We start from the raw sequence: 25,983 nt of genomic DNA on the forward strand, positions 1-25,983 counted from the left end.
CTCTGCCGGTTCAAGACCAAAGCCTGCTGCAGAACAGAGTGGTGAGAACAAACCTTAAGCATCAGTATTATCAATTTGTGATGTCACAGTTACGTGAGTCTTGCCTTATTTCATTACCTTGCTAGCTAACCATGCAGATGTGAATTAAAATATGTAAAAAAAATATATATTACAAAGTATTCATGTTGTAAATTTAAAAAAAAATACAAGAGGTGTTTACATTTATTAAGTCCTGTGGGAGAGAACTGTGATGAATTGCAAAGCAATGATTTTCCTTAAAAATATTCCTCTGGTTTGCTATCTTTGGTGTGTGTACATTTTTTTTTTTTTTTTTTTTTTATTTATCAGTACTTAATTATGTCGTGAGACATTAAAATCAAGGAAGAATCTCACATTTAATTTTTATTTTTTTTTCATTTTGCTGTCATGATCTGTTTTACATATTGTGGTAAGGTTTTATTTCAGTTTCTGTCACTTCATATAACAGGACTTCATTCTACATTTGACTGTATATCACTGGTTCTGCTAAAATATAATTTATTGTTTTTTGCTTTTTTTCCTTGTACATTTCATAGGCAAGGAGTCATGTCATAGTAAAATATATTTGTTTACTGTAGCATGTCTAGAAGTGTTGTTGTCATGCAGTTCAGGGACAAAATAATGATCTTAAAAATGACCAGTTATTTTGATTAAATGTCTGTAGAGCTGACATATGTAAAATTAAAAGAAAATAAGTATTATATTTAAGTTCATGGATGTATCCAATTGTTGCATTGCTTTTTTTACGTTAAATTTAAAGTGGTTAGGTTTTCTCATTACCATTGTACAATGCACATTGTTTATCTATGCCAAAGACTAAATTTTTTTCACATGTCCTGCAGTGTTACCTGCTGTGATAATGAAGGAGCACCTCTAAATGCTACATGTTTTCAGGACTGTTTTTAAAGGCAATGATAATGTTATCTGCATTCCTGAGTGTGTTCGTGGAGTTCTAAACCTGTCGTCTTACATCATGCCAATGTGTTTATAGTTTTAATGTTAAGAAGACATACTATCAGTAAAATGCAGAGGAAGAATCTGAAGAAAGTGCTGTATAGGGTAGTGTGCCTCTTTATTTTGTTACATGTACATTTTTAAACAAACATCTACTGAGTGTTAATTGCATGTAATTAGAATCTACATGATGTTTTCCACACGCACACACACACACACACACACACACACACACATATTCTGTCCTTACACAGCATAAGACAACGCAGATGTGTTGAATATTATTACCATCATCAGACTGCCATTTTTTTATATTCATATGCTGATCTTAGTTGGGTGAGATGTTACTAAAGTTTCGATGTGACTTTCACTCATGGTTAGTTTCCAGTAGGATTTGAAAAAGTGAGATGGAAGGACCCCGTTCTACTTATTCTCTGGCTTCAGTGTTTTCTCTTATCTGTTCTCGTGTCTGATCGGACAATCTGTATGACCTTCTGCTATGCTATATGAATGACAGTTTGCGGCTGCCTTGGATGCCCAGCTCTCACTCCGATTCTCTGAGCCCATTGCCAGAACGGCGTTCTGTCTCTGATGCCCCTTTTCTGGTCAGGAGTTTCTTTAAACTGATGGAGACTTCCCTCGTATCCCAATAAATACTTATATGGCAAGCTCTCTACTCCTGTTTCCTTCAGCTTTGCCAAAGTACATCATAAAGTCTTGTTTTGTTCCATCTGTCATTCTATTCCACAAAATCCTTGTCCAGAAAGCATGGTCGGATCTTACTCCTTACTATTACTCACATATATTTAGTTACAATAACATTCAAGATGTTATTTTAAACTTTAAGATGAAAAAACGGAGGCATTAATTTTAGGCATTTTATGAAGTATACAGCTAAAACATTCAACGTTCAATTTATACTTTAAATAAGGTCCCTATTTTAAAGTTTTATCATTTGGCTATAGATCTTTCGATGCTCTACTGTAGAAAGACATAGTAACTCATTCGGCACTCCAAGGTGACAGAGTAAGTGGGTGGCTGTTTGGAGCCCGTAGTCACTGTTAGTTGAGTGTGCAAATATGTACATCAATGAATCTTTCCAATTTACACATGTATTACTATGTAATTTGCTTTTATTTAACCGAGTGAAAACAACACAGAAAATCAATTTTATGACAGAAAACAAAGTTAACAGTTTGAAGTCACTGCAACCATTAAAATGAAAACTTAGATACAACATTTCCTGCAAAATAATGTCCAGCATTTAAAATGTATCCGTCAGAAACTTAAAACCTTATTGACAAAAATTTTGCAACAGGTTCACAGTTCACAGGGTTGTGTGTAACTGATAAAAGCTACAGGTCGGGGCTTCTTGGCCACTACCCCCCCCATTCTGATCTTCCACATAAATAAAACTGTTTCTTGTGCTTTTTTAAGCTGGTTTTACTCAGCACAGACTAATTATTTTTAATAGGGCCAAGCTGGTTAGTTGGGCCTAGGGGCAATGCTAGATATGTCCCCAAAGAAACTGCAGGCAGCTTGGAGCTCACCACTGCTAGTTAATAAAAGGAAAATCCCTAACTGGGGAAATTAAACTAATTTCTTTCTCATCGTAGTATTCTCACTACATTTGTTTTTCTCTCTGAAAAATGACCTCTTTTTATCAGTGGTACAGTTACCTCAAGCAGAAACATTAAATGGTTTGAGTTTATTCATTTATTTATTTTTTAAAACTATTTTCAGGCTTTTTATATTTTTGCCATCACACAAAGAATAATAAATACACATTTAATGTTAAGTACTTTCAAAAAACAAGAAAATGAAGTTTAAAATCATCACAGCATTATGTTGAAGTAATCAATCACCGTACAGTTATTAATTCCTTCTTTCGCATATTTCTATAATGAAATACAGTTTACACTTAGAATGAGAGATAAAACAGTTTTTAAATTTTAGGTCCTGTGATTCACATTTTACTCTAAACACATGTATATTAACATAAATTGAGAATCAATTTTTTAACACTGAAATTACTGTACAGTTACAATGAAACGCAAACAAATCAAGAGTGAATATGAAGTTTAGATATTTTTGTGTTGCACTGAAGCAATCAGCTGTAAGCAAGATTTCAGTTCGACGTCCATGGGTACCTGAAGATGGAATATGCCATCAGCATTTACTGTAGTTCTTGAACTGGAGTCCTGAGGGACAGGAAAAGAATAAATGATTAGCAGAGAATAATTACTTGTTAATAATTACCCCACATTAATAAATTCATCACTGAGAATTTGTCAATTTTACCTTTAAATAGAGTGAAAAAGCTTTATTTGAACTGTATAAATGCACAACCTCCTCCAAGTGACGCACACATTTAGAGCCCCAAACATTCACAGAAATCAAGGTCTTAATACGGCCATTCCTTGACATATGTCCAAGTTCCGAGTCGGATCTCGAAATGGATGCAAGCCTGACGTACGTTAGCATGGCATGTACAAGTCATATATCTGTACAACATTCTTTTATCCTACTCAGTTTCTGTCATGACCATCTCGTTTTTAATTAACTAGCTTTATTAATTGACATTTTATGATTCTGCGTTTTTTTTTTTACCTTTTATTTAAGATTCTTTAATTCATATTTCATCATTTTTGTTTTTTTACGTTATGCAAGTCCCATCATGATTATCTCATTTTTGTTTAACCAGATTTATAAATTTACATTTTTTAAAATCACTCTATGGTTTATTAAAAAGGGATTCTTTAGTTTATTTTTTACCTTCTTATCTTAGTCTTTTTATAATTTCTCCAAACACAGTACAGTAGTATATTTTTCATTCTTTAGATTCCATTTTATCATTTTTAAAATACCATTCTTTATTTTCTATTTCATCATTTTAAAGTATTTTGTGGAAATATAAAAGCATAAAGGTGACATCACATTTTGCTTATTTTGGTGAAGCAAGCAGTTCATACAAAAATGAAATGCATAAAACCATATAATGGTTTAATCCAGCACGAAAATTTGTTAGATTTACTTGAATAACACGCGCTTACCAAATAGCAACTGAGAGCAAGACCTGAGAGAGATGCTGTGATGGTACACAATGCTAGAATCTCGTCCAACGGTCATTATGGTACTCACGCAGTTGTTAGCACTGGTGGACGTACAACCAAGTGTAATTTTTATATTTACATATATTTTTCACAATTTTTTAAAATTTATACAGTGTTTTTTTTTCAGTTGCATGTACAGATGGTTGCAAGTCACATAGGTTATAAGTAGGGGAGTGGCTGTATGTGACCAAGAAGACCAGTCCCACTGCCAGGGACAAGGAAACAACAAGAAGAATAAAATAAAAAAGGGGGTAGATTAGAAATATGATGATAAAAATAATACTGGGAAAGCAGTTCAAGAAGTATTCTGTTAAAAAAAGTCAGAACAAGTACTTTTTTAAAAACTTCAATTTAATGTGCATGAAGCCAGAAATATTTCTACCTGAATCAGCAACTTCATATTTTAGCCCTTTTACAGTATATATAATGCACAATAAGAACAGTAAAAAGAGACATTACAAAGTTAACAGTAATAACAGAACCAATATGTTCATTCTAAAATGAAAAACCTAAAAAATATTTAGATTGCGGAACCAATTGTATTTTATATGGGTTCTGCATTCTCGTATGGTTGCTCATTCTATTGTTTTTATTTTCACAAAATGGAAAAGAAATAGGGCTTGGTCTATATCCATGAATGAAAGAGGATGCCGTGCCACAAAAAAGAATCTAACAAAATAGACAAAAAGTAGGCAAAGTCATCTGTTTCTGTTTTATTCAGTCTGGAGCTCAAACCAGAAAAGCCACAAGATTTACTGAAATGTTCTCCTTTGAAAGCTTCTTGCAAGTTTCCAGGGTGGTATCAGGAATGAAAGGGGGCACATTAATCTCCCCTCGTAAAACAGACACTGTACTCTGACTTTCCAGAGTTCATGCACCTTTCATTTATGAAACCAGTTTCTTAAAAATTATTTCAGAATATGGTATGATTTCAGTACAATTACAACAGGAGCTTCAAACGCTTCAATTCTATAACTGATACAGTTTTATTAGAATGGATTGCAAAAAAGACTGAAATAATTTAAAAACTCAATGCAGCAAAGAATTTAAATTATTTACAAGCAGGCTGTACAGCATTACTGCTATTATATTCCATCATTGTCAAGCCACAATTCATATTGATCCAGTGGAGGTTCATAGTGCAACACTCCTGTTTACATGTACTTTCCCAGCTGATGTTTCTCCAAAGCAACTTACAATGTTAAGATACAATTACTTGCCCAGCTGTATAGTTGGGTCATCTTACTTGAACAACTCAGGGTTAGTACCTTGCTCAAGGTTACTACAGCCAGAGGTGAGATTTAAACCTTCAACGCTCAAGTACAAAGGAGGCAGCAGCCCTAACCACCACGCTACCAGATGCCCCTGTTTAATTCAAGTAGTTGCTCCCTGGTCAGCTGTAATGACACCACTGCAGTAGAAAGTTTCCCAAATTTCCAGAAAAGGTATATAAAAAAGGATAAAAATCAGTATGAAAAGGAAGAGATGCTTTTATTCTGCATTCAAAAAACTTTTCTTCAAAGCATGACTGTTTCCTCAAATACCATGTGTTTTGTTAAAATGTGTAATGCTGTTTGTGCATCAAATCGGACATGACCAAAAGTTGCAGAATGTACTGCAGGAGTAATTAGAAATGTTTCTTGTCATTTAGGAAAAAAATGTGCTCCTGGCAATAACATTATCTATAAACTGTAATATAAGCTTGTGTACTTTTCATGTGCAAAACAATTATCGATGAACATTAAAAAGGACTACCCCGCTCTTGTTATGCAAAATGTGACCTTAACATGCAAAACAAGTAGAGATTAAATTCAAATTAAATTCACTGAAGGCCACAACTGTTTCATTTAAGGTCTGCATTATACATAAGTACACACGAAAACCTCACAGCATTAATCTGTTTTTCCATCCTTATTAGTCATTAAAAGTTTTGAGCACCTGAACCTTGCTTCCAGCATTCCGTTAATTACCAGGACAATGGCGTGGTTGCGGAACCCAGTTTTTTCAATTTCACAAAATGAAAAGTATGCATTCAGCCGCTTCATGCTATGCCAGCACTTAAATCGTAAAGACTCCACATAAAATGACTCAAGGTTATGTCCGATTGAAAACCCCCACAAACAAGCACTTCAGAAATCCATTTAGAGAAAGCGATAGAACGTCTAATTCAAACATGTCATCCTGTTAAAAATGGTCTCACTTGGTCTTTACAAAAATTCTTCATGTCGTTTGTTTGTCTTCTTTGTAAGAGAGATGAATTTGCCCCATGTAGGTTTGAAGCACAAAAAATGATCTTGATGGAGAGCAGTGATTTAGAACATAATTTGTATATAAGGTACGACCTTTGGCAATCATTTGTGGTGGAAGCATGTCTCCTCAGTAACAGAATTTATAAGAGGTATGAACTTTTGTAAATAATGTCATAAATGGCAAACACACAAAACCAGCAGGCTTCTGTATCCAGTCCTGGTTATTCAGGTAAAAGTAATATGATCCTTGATTGTGTGGTTTATGGACAAAAACATTTTGGGAATTTCTGGTCTGCTGTATAAATAAGTGAAAACTAACTGCTGCTATGTACCCATTTTTCCTCTTGTAAGGAGACCCACTTGGCCTGTTTTCATAGAAACCCAAGGAAAGGTGGCATGAACCATGTGGATCAGACCTGTGGTTGACCACATGGAAATTACCCTCTCCCCTGGAGACAGAGGTGTGAATACCTCAGGAGTCATGTCCAAGCAAATAAAATATTACATAAATATTCTGACATGACTTCCTCCTCAGCAAAGGAAATGATCAGCCTCCTCTCCGGCCTTTTTACAAAGTGAAAATTTTACTTTAACTGGACATTTTGTAATTTACGTCCTGTGCACGTTGCTTTAGACGAGTACTAACATTCTATGGAATTAGCACTTCTGCGGTGACTGTAGGACATACTTTCCATTCAAGTTACAGACACTGCAAAGTATCTAGCACCGCTGGCTTTGAAATACTGCTCACCTTTTCATAAATGGGCATCTGCAAACCTGATTGACAATACCACTGAAGTAAATGTGTCAGTGAGTGAGTGCGATATCTGCAGAACACTTTGTTTTGACAAAAAAAACAATGTTGCTGCATATTTACTATGCATTTATTCATTCAGCAGATGCTATTCTCTGAAGTAATGAAAGATTATTATCCAGTATTTAGCTGACACCCTTATTCGATATAAGCTAGCCCAGCGTAAACAGTGCTAGATGTGCTACACTCTCTCCAGTCATTTACCCATTTATACAGCACAGCAACGTAGCACACTCATTCACTCACACTCACACACACAGGGCAATTGAGAGTCCTCTTTTCACCTGAAATTCACCTGAGGTGTGATGGGAACTGTAGCACTAGCACTAACCACTGTGCCACCTTAACGTAACACTTTTTTACACTGTAATGTGTAGTGTACCGAAAGTGCAACAAAAACAGCACACCTCACAGGTTGGATAGAATTGCTAAGGTCATTTCAGCCAGCAGGAAGGTGCAAACTGGGCTACAGCTGTGAAAGCACACAAATACGAAAAAAGGACATCCAACTGAAAATTATGAATCGTAGAAATTGGAATGCAGAATGAACTCGAAAAGCCCCCTTATACAGAGAAAGATGCTGGAGCTGTTAATACGGAACTGAAGAAACATAGAGTGGTGGCACTACAATGTTGTATGTCAGACCAAACGAAATTTAAATTTAACAAATGAGAATCTGATTCAAAAATTCAATATGGTAATGTTTATCAGTTTCAAGACATTTTCCCATTTCCAACTCGGAGAATGAAAAGATCATTCATGCTGTGTTCAGCTAATTTTTATCTCAACCACTAGCAAATTTTACGATTCCAACAAATTCTTTTTAAAGACAATTAGTACTCCCTCATATCTGACAAATTGTAGCTGAGGGTCCTTCAAAAATCAAATCTCAGTTAAATCTCAGCAAAATCAGGAAATTGCAACTTCTGTGGCACACAGAAGAAAGTCAGCACAAAGGAGTCCTTGAAATAAAAGTGATGCGTCTGACACGACTCAACAGAACCAAACTGCTAATCTGCATATAGACCACCTAACAGGAAAAGCTTGATGATCAATAAGAAACCTTTAAGGAGCGACGGAAAAAAGAACGTGTCTCTTTCATTACCTTCCCTTTCCTAACAGAGGAGAATCTTGGCGGCTCTCGGATAAACAGCTGCTCGCAACACGAGATAGGTAATGGGAAACATCATTTATTTTGTCTGCTGCCGGCTCCTCAGAGACCAGCGAGCTTCTATGTACTCTGGAGCCAAGTCTACGTCCTGACGGCAGCCACTTGATATCAGAGGCTGCCCCTCTCTTAAATGAAAATGACATGCTTGCAGCGAGAGCACATCACAAGCAGGCGTGCTGCGATCAAAGCGGCTGGGGAGAGACGCCCGGGGAATACTGGTTTGCATCTGTTGGGTCTCGCACAGCTCCCTCTCATCACCCTGAACAGCAGCCTGACAAGTTGTCGCTGACCGGGAGCGGCCGCGACAGGCGTGGGGGGGGTGAGGTGGGGCACCACCGCAAGCAACCCTTCTTGTGCAACCACATGGTATGTAGGGAAAGCACCACACCTAACCAAGGGAAGAGATGCACAAATTTAGAGACGGATTGAAACATTCTCTCATTTGCTACTGTTGCCGTGAAAATTACCCTTACATGCACTTATTGATCATTAACTGTGCATTCTGGGTTCATTCTGTAGTTGTTACGTTAGTTTCCATTTATCTTACAGCATTACTCAGAGTGTGATGGCGATGAGGAAATCGATGTATTTCATGTTAAACTGACACAGCTCATCAGGCTTTTCCCAACAGTATACTATGTGGTAATGTTATCGTATTCATGCGTATTCCCATCACAGCGCAAAGCTCACACGCATATACCATTTAGCATCTTTACACAGCCAGTTATTAAAGCCATTCTCACTTAGTTACCACACATCAATTCACCCTGTAGGAAAACTGTGAAAAAAATTATGAACCACAGGAATTCACTAATGTCCGAAAAAATGTAAGCTAATTTATTCAAGGAATTGAAAAAGGCTCTCGCCATTTTTAAATTCAAAAGTTGCACAAATAAAGCTGCACAAATGTTCCATATATTTACTTGAAAATAAACTGAAAAGGTCTGAGATTTTGTTAAATGTCTGACAAGTGCAGACAGTTTGACCTACCTAAACAATATTTTCTTTCAAAGATGCTACAATACGATGTGAATTTAGTAAATAATCAAATAACAAAAATAAAAGACCTCAAAAGCGAAGGGCGCAGACACCAGTCAATGCAAAGCCAATCTTCTGACTCAAAGAAATTAAAAGCCAAATACATCTAGAGGATAGAAAGCGGGACTTCACCGAGGGCCTGGAATGCAGACCCTACAGCCAGTGGCGAGTATCAGGGAGTGTGCAAAGGGGCAATCGGGAGCAGGTGGGCCCGATCAATACTGAGTGCAATGAGAGACCCTCCGACCGAGGCCGCAACGGGACTCCAGAGAGACTGTGCTCCCCTTATTGCTGCCCAACTGAGGAAGTTCTAGCAGGACCATTGAGGATCCTCGGGAGAGAGAACCGCCCACTCTCAAAGCCCACCAGCATGTCAGCATGCTTATCCCTCCCTGGAATTCGCACCAGAGGAATCCTTCGCAAATATTAGCAGGACTCTCCTGCTAAAGTCAAACCCCCCGTGTAAATATTGTGAAATGCTGAGACCTTGTTAATGATTGAGCAGGAAGAATAGTTAAACCTTCGGGGAATATCCAATGAACTGCGGGAACATCCAAACAACATAGAAAATGGACACGAAGAGAAAGGAAACAGTTGTTTTATCTGCTTGATTATACATAATAATACAGGAAAGCAGCTAAGCTAATAACCAGTTATCAATAACTCAGCCATAATGTGATAAAATTAATGAAAGGTAGACAGTATCTACCGGTTTTTTCTTTCCACATTTGGATCAATTGATTTACAGGATCCTGAGCAAGTCACAAAAAAATTCCATTCACAAACTGCATTCCTTTCACTTGTTTTAGATTCAGATGTTAGCTTCTTGATTAATATTAGGGAATATAATGCAGTAATGCAAGACAGATATAAATGTCAGACAGAATTTGTCAGTTAAAATTCGTAAATAATAAATGCACCAATAGCAGGGGAGAATCATCAATGAGCTGAGAGTGCAGAGGTTCCTCCATGTCTACACACACGTTCCTCTAATGACTTCACCAAGAGAGCCGCAGTTCCTCTGTGTTTTCCTGCTTAGAACAAGCATTATTGTGCTATGGGAGCATAACCCTTTAAATTAAACATTCACAAACCCCTTTTAGGAAAATAAATGGCAGAAATGCATTTGTGCCATTGCTGCATTCTGACAGCTCGCTCCCTCCATTATGAAAGAAACCTGTCAACCTGCCCCTGGTTTCCCCACAAAATATTTATAACTTTGAGTTTTTGACCAAACAAAAAGTTATTTTTTTCTAAGATAGTAGATACATATTGATTTTCCTTTTAAATTTAGTACACTTGGTTTTTTTTAAATATTTTATTTTATTTTGAAACGTAGTTGCCAGAGAACCATTCAGTTAAAAATGGAGCGTGCAACAATCTACACTCACAAAACATCTATTAATTCCTCGTTTTAATGTTTTAGGATGAAATTTGTTCATTTCCAAGGCAAACGCATAACAACAATCATGAAAAAGACTGGAAAAGAAGATTTTGTTTTAGCAATCCATCTGTAGTGAAGATACTAATAACCTGACAGCAAAAAAAAGTAAGTGATCTTTCATTTATTCGCTTGAAGAAATTTTACTCACTGTCACTTTTCAAACAGGTATACTGCCATAAACTTACTCCTGTTCAGCCATGAAACCCTTTGTCTTCCTGTCTGTACCAAGAGGACAATGACTACAATAAGACAACAAGGGCAGTTGGTACAGTACTAGTTAGAGCAGCTGCCATTGGATCCAAAGGTTACTAGTTCAAATCTCACATACTGCTGTAATACACTTGAGCAAGGTATTTACCCGAAAATTGCTCCAGTGAAAAATTATGCAGCTTTAAACAATTATAAGCTGCTTTGGAGAAAAGGATCATCTAAATGTAATGTAAAATGACTAATAAAACCCTACAGTCATGTGTTTATCCTATTCTCCACACACCTACTATGCTCCCCAAACTGTGCAGCTAAAGTCTGAAACAATGGCACAAAGACTGGTCACTTCTGCAGAAGGCCACGCCATGTCTCATTCAACACCACTCTGTGTCCTCTCACTACATACTTTACTGTGTTCCTCTGTTGTTTTTTTTTTTTTTTTTTGGCTGCTGGCATTTCCAATTCATCATTTACATACACTCACTCACACTCACATATATTTAAATATCTGCAAGTATATATTGTGACATTTTTTCAAGCTTACTGAAAGATGTTTTTTTATTTTTTGGTAAACTTGAGTGTGCCCCCCCATTTTTGCTCCAAAATCTTCAACACACCAGGCGGTTTCAAGCACCATAAGCCCATTATTCTTTATTTCACTTGATCTTGAGCACGTTTTCTTCTTTCTGATTTTTTTTGTCTGAACAATAATGGTATAGAAAATTAAATATTAGGCTTCATGTTTTAGTATTTTTTATTCACTTTGGAAAATGTACTGTATTTAGTGAAGCTTTTGTTAATAAAGCACAGAGTAAAAGCAGTCAAACAGGCAGCCTGCAGACTAGACACAGAAGCTGTTTATCCAGTCCACATGATGACTGGATGTGTTTTTGCCGCAACGAAACACTGTAATTGTGCCTTATGTAAACTAGCATTAATAACACAGTAATGACTAAAATGAATCAATCAAATTAATCTGCAAAGTTAGGTAGCATGTAAATCAATCTACTATACAACAACACCCAATGTACGATGGTGCCTTACCCACGGGATCAGTATTTAATGCGTGACTGAAGCATTAGTTAAGGCAAGCCACAGGAAAGCTAATGAAGTGCCTATGACACCAAAGGTATTTTCTGAAGGGGAACTGATAAAGAAGTGCAATGAGTGTACAACGGATATGTCCAGAGAAAAGGCAAGCATTTGCTAATGTAATTCTTTTAAGAAATACAATAGGAGTTGCTTTCCAACAAAATCAAGTCATTTGTTGCCTTTTCACTGGCAAGTGATGAAAGCATAAAAAATATAATCAATGTGGTTCAGCTTGCAGTTCTTATCTGTGGTGTTCCGAAATATGTGAAATGTGTATATAACAATATAGGAATTGTGTCCATATTTCGAAAGATTTACACCTGTAAACAGTTGTTTTCTGTTGTATGAATAAGTCAAAATATGGTTTTCAACTGTATGGCACTCATTTGAACATTGTTCTGAAGCAGTATCAAGCATCAAAAAGCAAGTGGCAATATAAATAAACTGCAAAGATGTCATGGTATAATAATAATGTTTTATAATGATTTCAGAATTGCTTTTCAGGTACATGAATCCAATTCAGCCTGCTGTATGAAACAAGTTTGACACCCTAAAACAGAGCAAATAGACTGAAAGGTTTACGCAACTGCCGTTTTGCAACAATAAAAACTTTTTCAAAAATTTGAAGTTAATTATCATGTTAAATTTAATTGATATATGTACAAAGACAATTTAGAGAACAATGAAGAGAACAAAAAAAGTTTAATGAGTTCAGATCACTATTCTTACTTTTGACCTTGACAACTGTACTCAGTACTGAACCTCAAGCAGGTCAGAACAGGGCCTGTAGGAAGTGATTTAATGTGCAAATACATGTCAGTTTTTTATCCCCTTTCCTGTTGTGTTCTGATTGTGGCTTCCTCTCCATTGTGGGTGGATAGGGGGTGTCATCCTCTGTGCCTCCCCTGAAGCAAGGGGGTGTTGCTACCTTTCCCTCATACTGAACCACTATTGACGAACGGGTGGAGGTAAAAAATATATGTATTGATCCTTAAAGAAATTTCAGTTAGTATTAGATAAATAAATTAATTAGAGTCAGGCTCTTACTTTTATTCCGCACACTGCATTGGACAAGTGGTTATGGATGGATGGATGGATGGATGGATGGATTTTTCATTGAATTATGAGATGCACCCACATCCATTCTAACTAACTGAAGTTATATATTCAATGGCCTTGAATTATTCTATAGTGAATTCTTCAATGCTCCCAAGGCAAAAGACAGCCATTACAATTACTTTGGGTCCTCCAAGCACTCAATACACCTTTAGATTGTCCAAATAGCCAGGCCTGCACATGCATATCTGATTGTGCCAATATTCACAATAGTTTTTTTTTTTTTTTTTCCTAAAGGTTTTAAGAACATCATTACAGCTACAACAGAATTATATGGTTTGGGAACATAAGCAAAAGGGATGATCATGACCAGTTCTGTTTTGACCTGCACTGTTTCCAGCTGCAGTTCTGTGGATCAGGCCAATTCTCAGATGGCACAGGCACGGTATAACAACAGAGCAGAGCTCTAAGGGAGCCAAGCTCTTCCTCTCCTGGTGATGGATTAGTCGAGCCAACTGTCCAGGAGGGCCATGGATGTGATGCGACATCCACAGGAAATAACATCAGGGCTGGTGTCTAATGAGGATATTAACCATGGTGATGGCACATTCATGGCTGTCTCTGACAGCAAGACTCCAGGCTAAAACAAAAGGCAGCATATTTTCATTCAAAAAGAATTGTGTTTGAAAACAATGGAACACGTTAATTTGGTTTCACAAGAAAAGGTGAGAAAAGTTCATCTCTACTTCATGTGAACCAGTTTGTCTTTAGATTCTTCCAAGCTCAGTATACTAACAGAATGTCACTGCATCATTCTGTATGAAGAATAGACTGTCTTCCTCTTGTTCACACAATTTAGATGGAACATCTTGCAGACCCACCTGGTTATCACAAGGTGCTCCACTAAACTCCCTCCAATCTCCACACCTTCCAGGCCTTGCTCGGGACTACAAGAGTACACACGTTGTGAGTGCTGACAGGAGTAGAGCTGCATTTTTCACTGCCAGCAAACCTCTGGACTCCCGGCAGGTCTAAATGAGGTGCTTATGTACCGGCCAACAGAGATAACCTCCTCGCTTCTGTCTTCAGGAGTCCTTTAAATTATGGACACTCTCATAGCCTCAGTGATTGTAATTATGTTCTGCCCATTTAGTCGGCGGATGACATATGTCAAGCTGAGACTGTAGACTACACAGAGATCTGTACTTGGGAGCTATATTCATCATTTAAGAAAATCATTTAAAAACCTGAAGGGTGAAGCAAATCTTGGTCTTCTGTCTCATTTCCTAAATTATTATTCACTCTCAGTACACCTCAGAACTGTGGTAATCAGAAGGATTATTGATCACAACAAAGCCTCACTTACCAAGGCTAATTGCTTCCTCTTACTGTACACAGCTAAGGTTAAAAAGGAAAAAAGGAACTCTGCCCTACTGTCTCCTGCTTGCCTTGTGGTTTGGAAAAATTGTAGCCCAGGCCTCGTCAGACACAAAGACCAACACTTTCGCTGAGACCAATGTGCAACAACACTACTTACTCCAACTGGGATCTAAGGCATGACAGACCGTGACTGAACATCTACCATCACACCACATGCCCTTTTGTCTCCTCCCTTCAAAATTCATCACCACAAATACTTTTTTTTTGCTGCTGTTGTTTTTATTCTGTATCACTAAAGAGGCTGCTAATTAGATTCAAAAGCAAAGGATGCAACCTTTTGAGCGGAGGTGCTTGGGAGAATGACAGCACTATACAGGTGTGAAATACAACAGGAATTAGCACTGCGGCTGCGCTTTACACTGCTGGTGACTAATGGGTCACGGTGGTAGAGGTGCCCCAGGGAGCAGGCAGTGAGTGTGAGGGGGGGTTAATGCTGCAGCTGACTACCAGGATGTGTAACTGCACATGGGCATAACAGGAAGCCCAGCAGCTCGACTTGTGATTGACAAACTGGGTTTGTCACTGATAGCCCAGGACTGGGGTATGTCACATCATGATAGCTGTGGGGGCACCTGGCCTCTGGAAAGGAAAAAGGGGAGTAGGAAATGGGGAAAGGGTTTGACCACGGACTGCCCATGTCAAGGTACTGCGCGATCTCACCCTGCTATTCCGGTCTGTGGATCCGGAGTGGGTTCCTCGCAGAGAGCTGATGAGTATGCTTGCATTTCATCAGAGGAAATTTGACCCCAAACAAAATGCAGGTCATGAGAATATCCACTTTTATCAGACTTTTACTTTACTGATGGTCTACATATACAAGTAACATCTATTTATTTAAATATTTATTAATTTGTTTTCATTTTATTTACTTTGAGACACCAGTTATTAGGCCACATGCACTTTTAATAAATTCTCGAGGCTTATCGTGTTTTGCAGAAAAATCTGTAGAAGTATTTGTACAGCATTAGTTCCCCATATTTGACTTACCTTAAAAGTAGTACGATGTACAGCTTTCTTTGTGAAACTTATACCTTTGTTTAACATACAGGGTGGGTGAGGATTTTCAACATTTTTTAAACTGGTGGATATGCAAAGGGTTTCAAAACAATATTCTGTTTCAATTACTCAAAATAAGTACTCAGTAAAGTAAACATTTGCAGAGTATTTCATTTAAACTAGAGATATCATTAAGTATAATTATGGCCTAGAGACCAAGTGGGAATTTCCATTCACCCTCCCCTTTTTCCCCTGCGATATTTAGACAGGTTCTAGCCATTCAACAGCTTTGGCCATGATGAAACACTTTTACATGTTGGATAGGTAAAACTGATTTACACAGTGAGAATTTGGTCACTTCTGTATACAATCCATGTGTAATCTTTCATATTAAATTTCATTGCATGCTCTTGCGAGTCTCCCAAAAATTAAAACAAAACACATACATTTCACAAACAGGGCAGGATTCCGACCGCCCAGTACACACCAAAAATTCCTGCGCTGTGTAGTAATAAGTAAATACTAATACATAAGAACCACTTGGAAAGTTTGAGAAATATATGCGTTTAGTGTCCACCAGGGGGCTCCTGCTTAAGGTACTACTGTACTTTTGGGGTAAGGTAACACAGTGCAGTAATTTTGTTGGACAGCTTCCCCAGAAAAAAACAACTCTTATAGTTAAAGTGGCTTTTTGGCATTTAAAAAATATATTTCTTACTTTTATCCAAAGTAATTTACAGTATTTCAGAGAAAGATTTTTTCCTGGATGAATTCGGGAAAGTATGCATTTCACCTTGCTCATGAGAACTACAGAAGTAACTCTATATTTTCCAATATATATATTCCCTCTCACTGGTTTCTGCACAGATTTTTCTACAAAGAAATTCCTTGTGAACTTTTTCAGGAGGCCTTGATTAGTTTCAGTTTTGCAGGCCAAAATTTGAGCAATGCTCTCGTTCTGTCAGCCTAGCGCTGACATTCGCCATGAGCCCACAGCTATAGGGGAGAAACCAAACTGGTCTTGGCTGAAGGGTGAGTAGGTGTCAAACATAGCTCTCAGCCCAGGTAGCCAGAATTGGCAAAGGGAGCTGTTTACCAAGGTGAAAGTGATGGTAAGAGAAACAACCAGGTTGATTATACAGGCCAAGCTCCCTTACCTGCAATGGTACGACAACGTCATTCACAAGTGCAATCCTCCTGCTCTCCTCCATGAACACCAAGGGCACACTGCTGTGCTGAAAAGGATACAGGGAAGGTCAAGCAGGTGTTTTATCAGTTCAGAAAAATGTTGATGTTTCTCAAAGCAAAAACGTTTTGAATTTTTACGAGTGACTATTTATATGAGTGAATTTTTATGTTTTACAGTACAACTGCCGCTACTGTCTCAATGTCTTCTGTGAACGTATGAAAGGACAAGCGTTTAAAATACACTGACTCAAAAGAGACATTGGTACTAATGTACGATTTCATTCTCAGGTGTCATTGTTGCATCGAAAAATAGTCAGTGACATAATGATTTCAGATGAAAGAACGGTGTCATTCAAAGAAGCGAAAAACTGCTGCATGTGGGAGAAAGGTTTTTTTTCTTATGTGGAGGTCTTTAAAGACATAATTGCAGATAGCTTTAAACGTAAATATTTTCATGCATTCCTGAACCACAAAAGTGACACCCATTTTGCTAAAATATCACTAGACTGCATTTAAACAGACAGAAGAACTTCAAAAGTTAATGTTAGTTGTCATAAAAGAGCATAATCAATTATTTTATAAAACAACATGGCTATCATTCTCTTCATTACCATCTCTTTCCTGTTACATACACTTCACAATTAAACACCCACAAGCATACATACATATGATGCACACAGAACAAGGTGACATGATGTGTCACAGGGCCTGGATTGAGCGATTCAATGCAGGTTTGATCCCTGCTTTGTGTGTGTGCAGTTTGCGTGTTCTCCACATGTTTGAATGGGTTTTCTCCCAAAGATGTGTTTCATGACGACCATAAATTGCCAGTCATGTGTATATGTGTGTGTCCCATAGCTCAGATGTGCAAATATTTGAATGACTGTAGGAACTTTAATGCAGTTGGTCTAATACTGTAAGTCAACTTGGATAACAGCATCCACTGAACACATTTATAATAGTTGTGAGTTGCTATAGAGAGAAGTGTCTGCTACATGAAAAATGTAAATGTCGTGCGCTGCTCAGCTGTTGAGAGGTGCCTAAAATCCAAATTGAGCCCTCGTACACACAAAGATACATATTATAAGCTGAGGTAAAGGTATTAAATTAAGCTCTTTGTGAAGCTGAATTGTTGTAACTCAGGCGGAGACTGCAATGATGTTCTAGTACATATTTTAGCCACATATTTAGAAACTAGCTCTTTACACAGTAGATCTTAAGCACTTACAGTTTGTCAGGAGATAACTGTCAACAGAGAGTGACAGAAGTAGCAAAACTCATCATCACTGAAACAAATTTCATCAATTACATCACCATAAATCACATCTGCATGGAAAGAGGCTCCAGCTCTGAGGAGAATGGTCAGTGGGGTCCATAAGTGTGTGGTGTCAACCAAAAATAATACCCTCTTCCCCAACGCACTCTACAAAAGTCATTCAGACAAAGACAACAGGTGAGCAACACCAGCACATCGTCAAGGTTTGGTGTCCACAGGAGAGATTACCCCACTTGAACATCACAGGTTAAGATAAGATGGGACAGAGGTGGAAAGGTATAAACTGTGACACAAAACCAGGCTCATACCTCAGGATGAAACCAGTCTCATGAAATTTTGCAAGCTGATGGGTAACAGTAAAAAAATTTCCTTTGCAAAGTTAATGCTGGAAAAAGTACACATCTATTTTAAAACGGCATGAGATTCCTGTCTGGGACAGGAAATGAATTGTACTAGATGAAACCATAGGAGATGGCAAAAAAACATCCTTTAATAGCATCAAACCAGATGCGTGTTTTGTTTTAGACACCATCTGTCTATCCCATTGGGCTGGGCTTGACTCTAAAAGTCCATGGGTGACAGGTGATGTATGTTTTGTACATATTTAGTACAAAGTGTGTGGATAGCTCTAGGGACTACGGCTGGTTTTTTTGTTTTACATATTTTTCCTGTATGGTGAATTATATCAGACAGGAGTATGGTCTCCTATGTACACATGGCAAAACACCAGTGTTCTCAGGAGTTTTATCAAAGTATGTCCTTTCTTCTCTCTGAAAGGTTAAGAAGACTAACCCAGTGTGCTTCTGAGTACTGAGGACTGATGGCAGATGTCTTTGTTTTAGATGAACTCTTCAAAAAAGATTAACAGACCTAGTTATTGTTTTACAGACTACAGAAAATCAATTTCACCTAAAAATTTTCTGGTCCAAATCATATTTTGAATGTGTATTTTTTTTTTCTATTTTTGTTGATAAGTTCCTAGTTTTAGAATAAATAAGTAACCCAGCTACACTTTTTTAGATTGACATTTTGCCATTAAATTAGCTCACAATAAAATTTATCATCTTGAGATCTCTTAACTTTTTACATACCACAATAATGATTGCATACTGTACATACTTGCATGTTCTCCTAAACCAAACCATTACATCCAAGTGTCATTAAAGAGACAAGATGTTTCACATTCTTGAAAGGAGCAACAGTACACATATTTATAGGCCCCTCATTATGTATCACTCAGCTCAAGGATAAATCAACCAGTAAGGAGTATCCTAAGAAAAAAAGGTAAAATCACACTTTTAAGCAAATTCTTGCCAGAATCCGGCAATATTCTCCTGTTATTCGTAGCTGGTTTGAGTGAAACCAGGCCCATTCGGATAAACACAGCCTAATAAGACAGACATTGAAAGCAGCAGTGCATGGAACAGAACCCTTTTCCTGCTCTTTTGTATCCTGGAAAAATGGTTGCATATGGCCACATGTGATATCATTGATTTCATAATACATCAATTAAGAGTGAAAAAAAAGTCCAGACCCTTTCACTTATCCATGTGTTTGATATTTTAGTATCATGTAACATTTGCATGTAGAGATGGGAAAGTACAAGAGCATATTGTGCCTGAGCAGATTGTTGCAAGTCCTACTGGAAGTGGGTCCAGAAGTGAAAGAACAGAAATACAAGGACAGTTATTTCAACTGGCTTAACAACAGCCCCCACAGAAGGGGGAAAAAAAAAAAAAAAAACTGTGCAGCGTAATTTTATGCATCACCCCCGATCACATGTAACACCACAGTAAGTTCTCATGTTCATGTTGCAGTCCGGCACGACAAATGACACACGCACCAAGACAATACAATGTGTCACAAAATGTGTGTGTTTTGTACAACGTGTGTCAACACTGCAAACGTTTTTCCAACAGTTCTTTTTTTCTTGATGAAGTTATTACCCCTGCTTCTCTCTGGTGTCCTATTTGCCATGCATGGCTGCGGAACCCAAGGTGCGGATGTGTAAATGGGGCCCGTTCTAACGATCTCCCACACCTGCGCATCTGCTGCGGTTTTAATTAACACTCCAAGGAGGTTTGTCGGGAGTAATCAAAAACATTGTCACATACAAAACCGTGACACAAAAAAAATCAATACTTTTCATCAGTAATAGGCAGGACCTGGTTATAAGCGGACGATTTAATTGCCTCATTCCAATAAACAAACGGGAAAAAAATGGCACTATTTAATGACTTGATTTCTGAGGCTCAACGCCTTGTATTAAACAGCAACACGTGGTGGGGAGCCAGGAGTCATTTCCATGCAGACGCTGGCATTTCTCTTCTTTTTCATTTTGTCAGAAGCAGGTGATGGCTCTGCAGGCTGCGCGTCACACTGATTTATGAGAAGGGGGGTGACCTCTGAGGCCGCAACACAGTGACGGGTGACTGGTTCTCAGCAGTGAGCTGCTGGCACTTGACAAAGTGCCCAAAGCAGAATGAATTTACTTCCCTTTTCCTCAATCATCAACAGGCGCTGCCCTGACCCCCAGCCTGACTGCTATAACAAGATCTCCCCATCTCGGCCCGAGGAATTTACTGTCACATCTACTTTTCAATGAGCTCAAGTGAGCACTTCTTTCACCTTCAGGAGGTGCACAGCCTGCTAACTGCCGCTCACGCAGAGCAATTCGGGGCCAGCGGGGTTACCTAGGACATGGACTCTTCTGGCACTACAAACAACTTTCCGCTTTTTATCACATGTCAATTTTTCTAATCTTATTATATAAAGGCCATTTTTTGGGTCGCATATATGTGTCAGACTTCATCATCTTGATAACTGTACCTTGAGGAGAGTAAAATTTAATAAGACAGTTTTTTATTGCCAGTAAATCTCTAACCACACTGAAGTTTAACCTGTCACCCCTCTGAATGGTGACCATTAAAAATCTAATGACAACGTCAGAAAGGAGTGTGTGTCTAAGTGTGTCTACCAACAACATGCAAAAGTCACGTTATACTTTTAAACAATGCATTTTCACCACAACTTGATCTTAAAAATACTGGTAGAACAGTTCTTCAGAAGTTTAATATTGTTCTGTAAAGCCGTGGTAATTCTTCATTGTGACAAAATTCATATTGATTCTAACCAAAGCAAGCACACATTTGTGCACATATCGAATCATTGCAATATGATAGTGAATAAAACAACATTAAAGGCATTCAGTAAACCACTGCAGAATTGATCCAGCTGTAAAAGTCTCTCCCTCAGGGAGATCCTCACTTTCAGCTCAGAGCTCAGACAGAGCAGTCACTGGCACCTTCAGCACTGGACAGTCCCCCCAACACACAGCCCCAACTCAGCACTCATTCACTGGCCCAGCCATTAAAACCAACTACTTTTCAGTAAAACAGTGTAATTGGGTTCCTAATGAGATTAAGCTATCCACATGGATACTGTCACTCTGAGAGGAAAGGTGAAATGGAAAAACCATTGCAGAACTTCTACAAATGCTGCTTGTCATCTGAAAGGCAGTGATTCTTGGAAACAAGAATGATTCTAAAATGGCAAATACAGTATCAGCAAAAGATTTACTGGTTGATAGCATCTCTTGCCAATTTTTTTTTAAGTCTAAAAAAATACCGCTGTTGCTTCTTTAACTTTCAATTCTCCTAAGCATCCCTGCTTCACAGCCTCTAGCTATTGCCTTTCTCAATCTGTCCCTCGAGAAGCAGGAGTTATTACCCCTGTCGATTGAGGAGAAAGGGATGTTATTCCCTTGTCACCTCGAGCCGGTCTGTCGTCCTCCCTGCCCTGATCTATAGCCCCTTGCCAGAGAGAAGCGTCTGACGTGCTATTGGTTTAGAATCCTGATAGTTCACGTTACCTGTGCGCCCGTCTCTCAAGCGCTTAAAAGAGCTCAGAAGCTCTCAAGTGACACGACATGGTGGAGTAATCTGCCCTAGGGAGATGGACTTGCTGACTGACAGTCTTGATTAGGCCAAAACAGGGTTAAATATTTGTGAACTGCAGTAAAGGTTAGCCAAAACCAATTGTGCCTCTGGTTACACATAAGACCTCCAGGTACTCTCATGACACAAACTGTTGGGTCTATGCCTACATTTCATTTATTAAAATGATACATACATATAGGGTTGTGAGAAGTACTTTGTGAATCGTTTGAAACTATCTGTATTTCTCCAAAAATGCCTCCTAAAATGTGACCTCATCGACATCTAAGTCATAGTAATACTCTTTTTTTTAACAAAAGCCTTTACAACATTTTACATTTCTATATCTTTATTGAACAAGCAAGTTGACCAGTCAAGGTCACAGATGGAAAAAAAAGTCAGTGAACCTCTGGGATAATGCAATGTAGGGTAACTGGAATCAGGTGTCCCAATAAATTTGGGCATGGGTTTGGTTACCTGCTCTTCACAATGGAATTCTGTTGAAATGCAATTTGGCCTGATCAAGAGATTTTAGAGGATCTCAGGAGAATTGCTGAAGATTGTAAAACTGGAAAGGGTTAGAAAAAGATTTTTGAATTTGTGGGCTTCCCTCAGTCCACAGTAATGGAGACAGTTCACAAATAGAAGAAATACAGCACCACTGCTACTCTCTCTTGGAATGGGCATCCTACAAAGATCAGGCCAAGGGCATGATGTATAAGCCTCAAACAAAATTGTTACAGCAGAATGTCAGGGTATCTGTCTGTAATCTAAAACTCAAAAGAAGTTTGGTAATGTAGGATTACAATGATCCAAAACACAGGACAAAACCAACAATTGAGTGACTCAAGCAAAAAAAGCTGTGTATTAGAATGGCCAGGTAAGAACCTTAAATTCAATCCTACTGAAATGCTACGGCCTGATCTAAAGCAAGCCATTCAAGCTAGATATACCAAAAATGTAAATGAATTGAACCATTTCTAATAATAAAAAAAAAAAAAAAAAGAGGCGAAATAACTCTGAACTGCTGTGAAGTTCTGATCAGCAGACACAGAAAGTGTTTGTTTAAGGTTATTACCAACAAAGGAGGTTCCACTAGTTAGTAAATATAAGGGCTCACACACTTTCTCCATTAATGACCTTGATCATTTAATCAGTTGTTCAATTAAGATATGGTAATGTAAAATGTGTGCATGTTGTTTGTTCAGTAAGACTGTCTTCTTTAATTATTACGACATTGATGAAGACCAGGTAACTTTCCAGGAACCTTTCTTACTTCCTTTTTCTAACAGCTGTAGGAATCTAGTATATTGCTCTAAATGGGTTAAATACAGCATCCTTCAAGCAACCTAATATTCCCCAGCCATCCAAAAGTCATACTTGAGTCTTGACAATGATCAAATCTGTTATAATATGAAGTAGGTTATGGGTAGCATGGGGGTTACAGCTGTCATCCTGGAATCAAAGGACCCCGTTTGAATAACGACTTTCGTTAAACTACATTTGATCAAGGCACTTACCCTAAACTGAGACACTAATAACCCAGCTGTACACACACACACACACATTTTCAGAACCGCTTGTCCCTCATGGGGTCACGGGGAACCGGAGCCTACCCGGCAACACAGGGCGCAAGGCCGGAGGGGGAGGGGACACACCCAGGATGGGACGCCAGTCCGCCGCAAAGCACCCCAAGCGGGATTCGAACCCCAGACCCACCAGAGAGCAGGACTGCGGTCCAACCCACTGCGCCACCGCACCCCCTCACTAACCCAGCTGTATAAATAAGTAAATCATTGCACACAAACCCAACATTACAGATTGTTTTGGACAAAGATGTCAGATAAGAACGAGTAACAAAAACATTGACAAGGACCCTGCAAAACACCTGAGACTGACTGAGTGTGCTCACTGAGGCTAATTCTCCAAGTGGTGACATGTGGTAGATCTAGAGATTGAATTTGGACTGAGACCCAGCCTATTGATTCTTCAGACAGCTCAAACTGTGTGTCTCCTATGACAGAAGCTCTCCAAATAAAAGTGAAACAAAAAGAGAACTGCTAAGAAATAATATTGCTAAAGCAGCAACTTTTCAAGTACAGGTCAACATAAACTAATACTGATTCACCCTAACAAGATTGTTGCTGCATTTTTCTCATGTGTGTACTTTTGTACTCTTAAGTGTAAGAAATTTCATTTTGTGAGAGAAGTACATTTAGTCCTGCATGCAGTAGCACAATAAAACCTTAGGGGTGAAAACCCTCAGCAGCAGCTGAGTATAACTATCTGTGATATAGTCATGGTCATAAAAATAGGGAGAGAGCAACTATATGACTAATTTAGAAAGAGCATTTTAGCCTTTTTATAAAGTTTTAATACCTTACATAAAGACTTTTGACAATACCTATCAATACTCAAGAGCATCTGAAACAGATGTTATTAATACTGTATAGTATTTCCCATAATTTATTTTTACAATTTCTTCATAAATTGTTAAAATCTGATCCAACACATCCTTACTCAGCATTTTTATGAACTCTGTCCTGTTTCTGAATGGATGCTTCAAAATAAAAAAAAAAACATCTGTGTGATTGGTGTCCTCTTAGGACAGGCTATTGAAGCACATTCATATTAAACATGCTTTGTGCTAGCGTGCACAATCCCATGAGCACACACACCCTGCTTATTTGACATATGTCAGGAATTAGAGAAACGGGACAGAAAAGGGAGCACTTGAGAGAGGGTCCAGGAGGGGTGGAACACAGTCATGTCATTCCTCACACAGCTTGTCTCGCCTGTGAGGTCTGGCCAGTCTGATAATTTATGATCTTAAACAGGACACATATACATGACGTCACGCCATCAACAACGATGATCTAACGTAAGAGAGAGCAAGAATCGTTGCCTAAATATTCCCATCTGCTATGTTTAAATAACAAAGCAACAGACACCTGCCCCCAAAAGAACACACAACTTTGAGAACTTTAGGTAAGTATAATGCCAGCACTTGTTTGTGTGGCTGGGTGTGTAAATAAATATATAAATAAAACAAAAGAAGGCAAGACTATGCAGGGTGGTCATCCATCATATATCCCATTACCAGGAACCTCAAGCCATTTGTATAATACAGTCCGACTCCTGAGAAGATAAAAATTCCCCCTTTTCGCTTCAATTTGTTATATCTGACAAGTAGCTGTGCTCTATTTTTGAATTACAAATACATTTATTTAAACTTTGCCCATGTGCCTGTAGCATGCATGATTACTGGTAAACATCAGATTTGGAATAGCATGCACACTGAAGCATTTGAATAAACAAGTACTAACATCAGAAGACATAAACCATGGGTCAGAAAAGCATAAATTTATTTTATTCCCACCATATATTCATTTTTCACACAAATGTTTGCTATAAAAGACTTTCAGAAAAGGAACTCTAAAATGTACAGAATGACTAACTAGTAGATTATGAGAAAAAAGCATACAGGCAGTTCCCAGATTACGAATGAGTTCCGTTCCTAAGTCTGTCTTTAAATTGGATTTTTACGTAAATTGGAACAGTTAGGTATGGTGGGTATCTAATGTCAATTAGCCAAATGTTTGTCTTAGTGTATAGCATATCGTGTATCTTTCTATGCATAAAAAACATTAAAAAACATCTGGATACACTAAAACATCTTTAATATAACTATACAGTAATAATAATACACTTTAACAATGTATTGACAATAATAACAATAATAAATGTAGCTACGTAGAGTATTTATAATACAGAGAGACATAGAACAAAATAATCATAAATGTTACTAGAGTATTTATAACAGAGTGAGAGACATTGGGACAGAGCCTTTTACATGCTCCATTATTTTCGCTTTGACCTTTAAAATTGTCCCGATCGTTGACCGACTGTAGCCTAACCCTTTTCCAGTGTTCGGTGGCATTTCACCTTTATCCGATTGCTTTATTATGTCC

The 25,983-nt window shown here is 38.1% G+C and overlaps 1 protein-coding gene across 4 annotated transcripts in view; it reads right to left on the reverse strand.

Moving 5' to 3' along the window:
- Window positions 1–2,955: 2,955 nt before the first annotated feature.
- LOC108935385 (adhesion G-protein coupled receptor D2) overlaps window positions 2,956–25,983 on the reverse strand; it is a 66,473-nt gene continuing 43,445 nt past the window's right edge. For 2 of the 4 annotated variants that reach the window (XM_029255157.1, XM_018753956.2), the window contains 2 exons: window positions 16,771–16,848; window positions 2,956–3,194 (listed from right to left, as the gene is read on the reverse strand). In XM_029255157.1, the coding sequence (XP_029110990.1) occupies window positions 16,790–16,848 (59 nt within the window). In that variant the 3' untranslated portion in view covers window positions 2,956–3,194; window positions 16,771–16,789. The remainder of the gene's footprint in view (window positions 3,195–16,770; window positions 16,849–25,983) is intronic. The other 2 variants (XM_029255155.1, XM_029255156.1) reach the window with 2 other exon arrangements.

Source organism: Scleropages formosus, chromosome 9 (assembly GCF_900964775.1).
Source record: "Scleropages formosus chromosome 9, fSclFor1.1, whole genome shotgun sequence".
In the NCBI taxonomy this organism is placed as follows: domain Eukaryota; kingdom Metazoa; phylum Chordata; class Actinopteri; order Osteoglossiformes; family Osteoglossidae; genus Scleropages; species Scleropages formosus.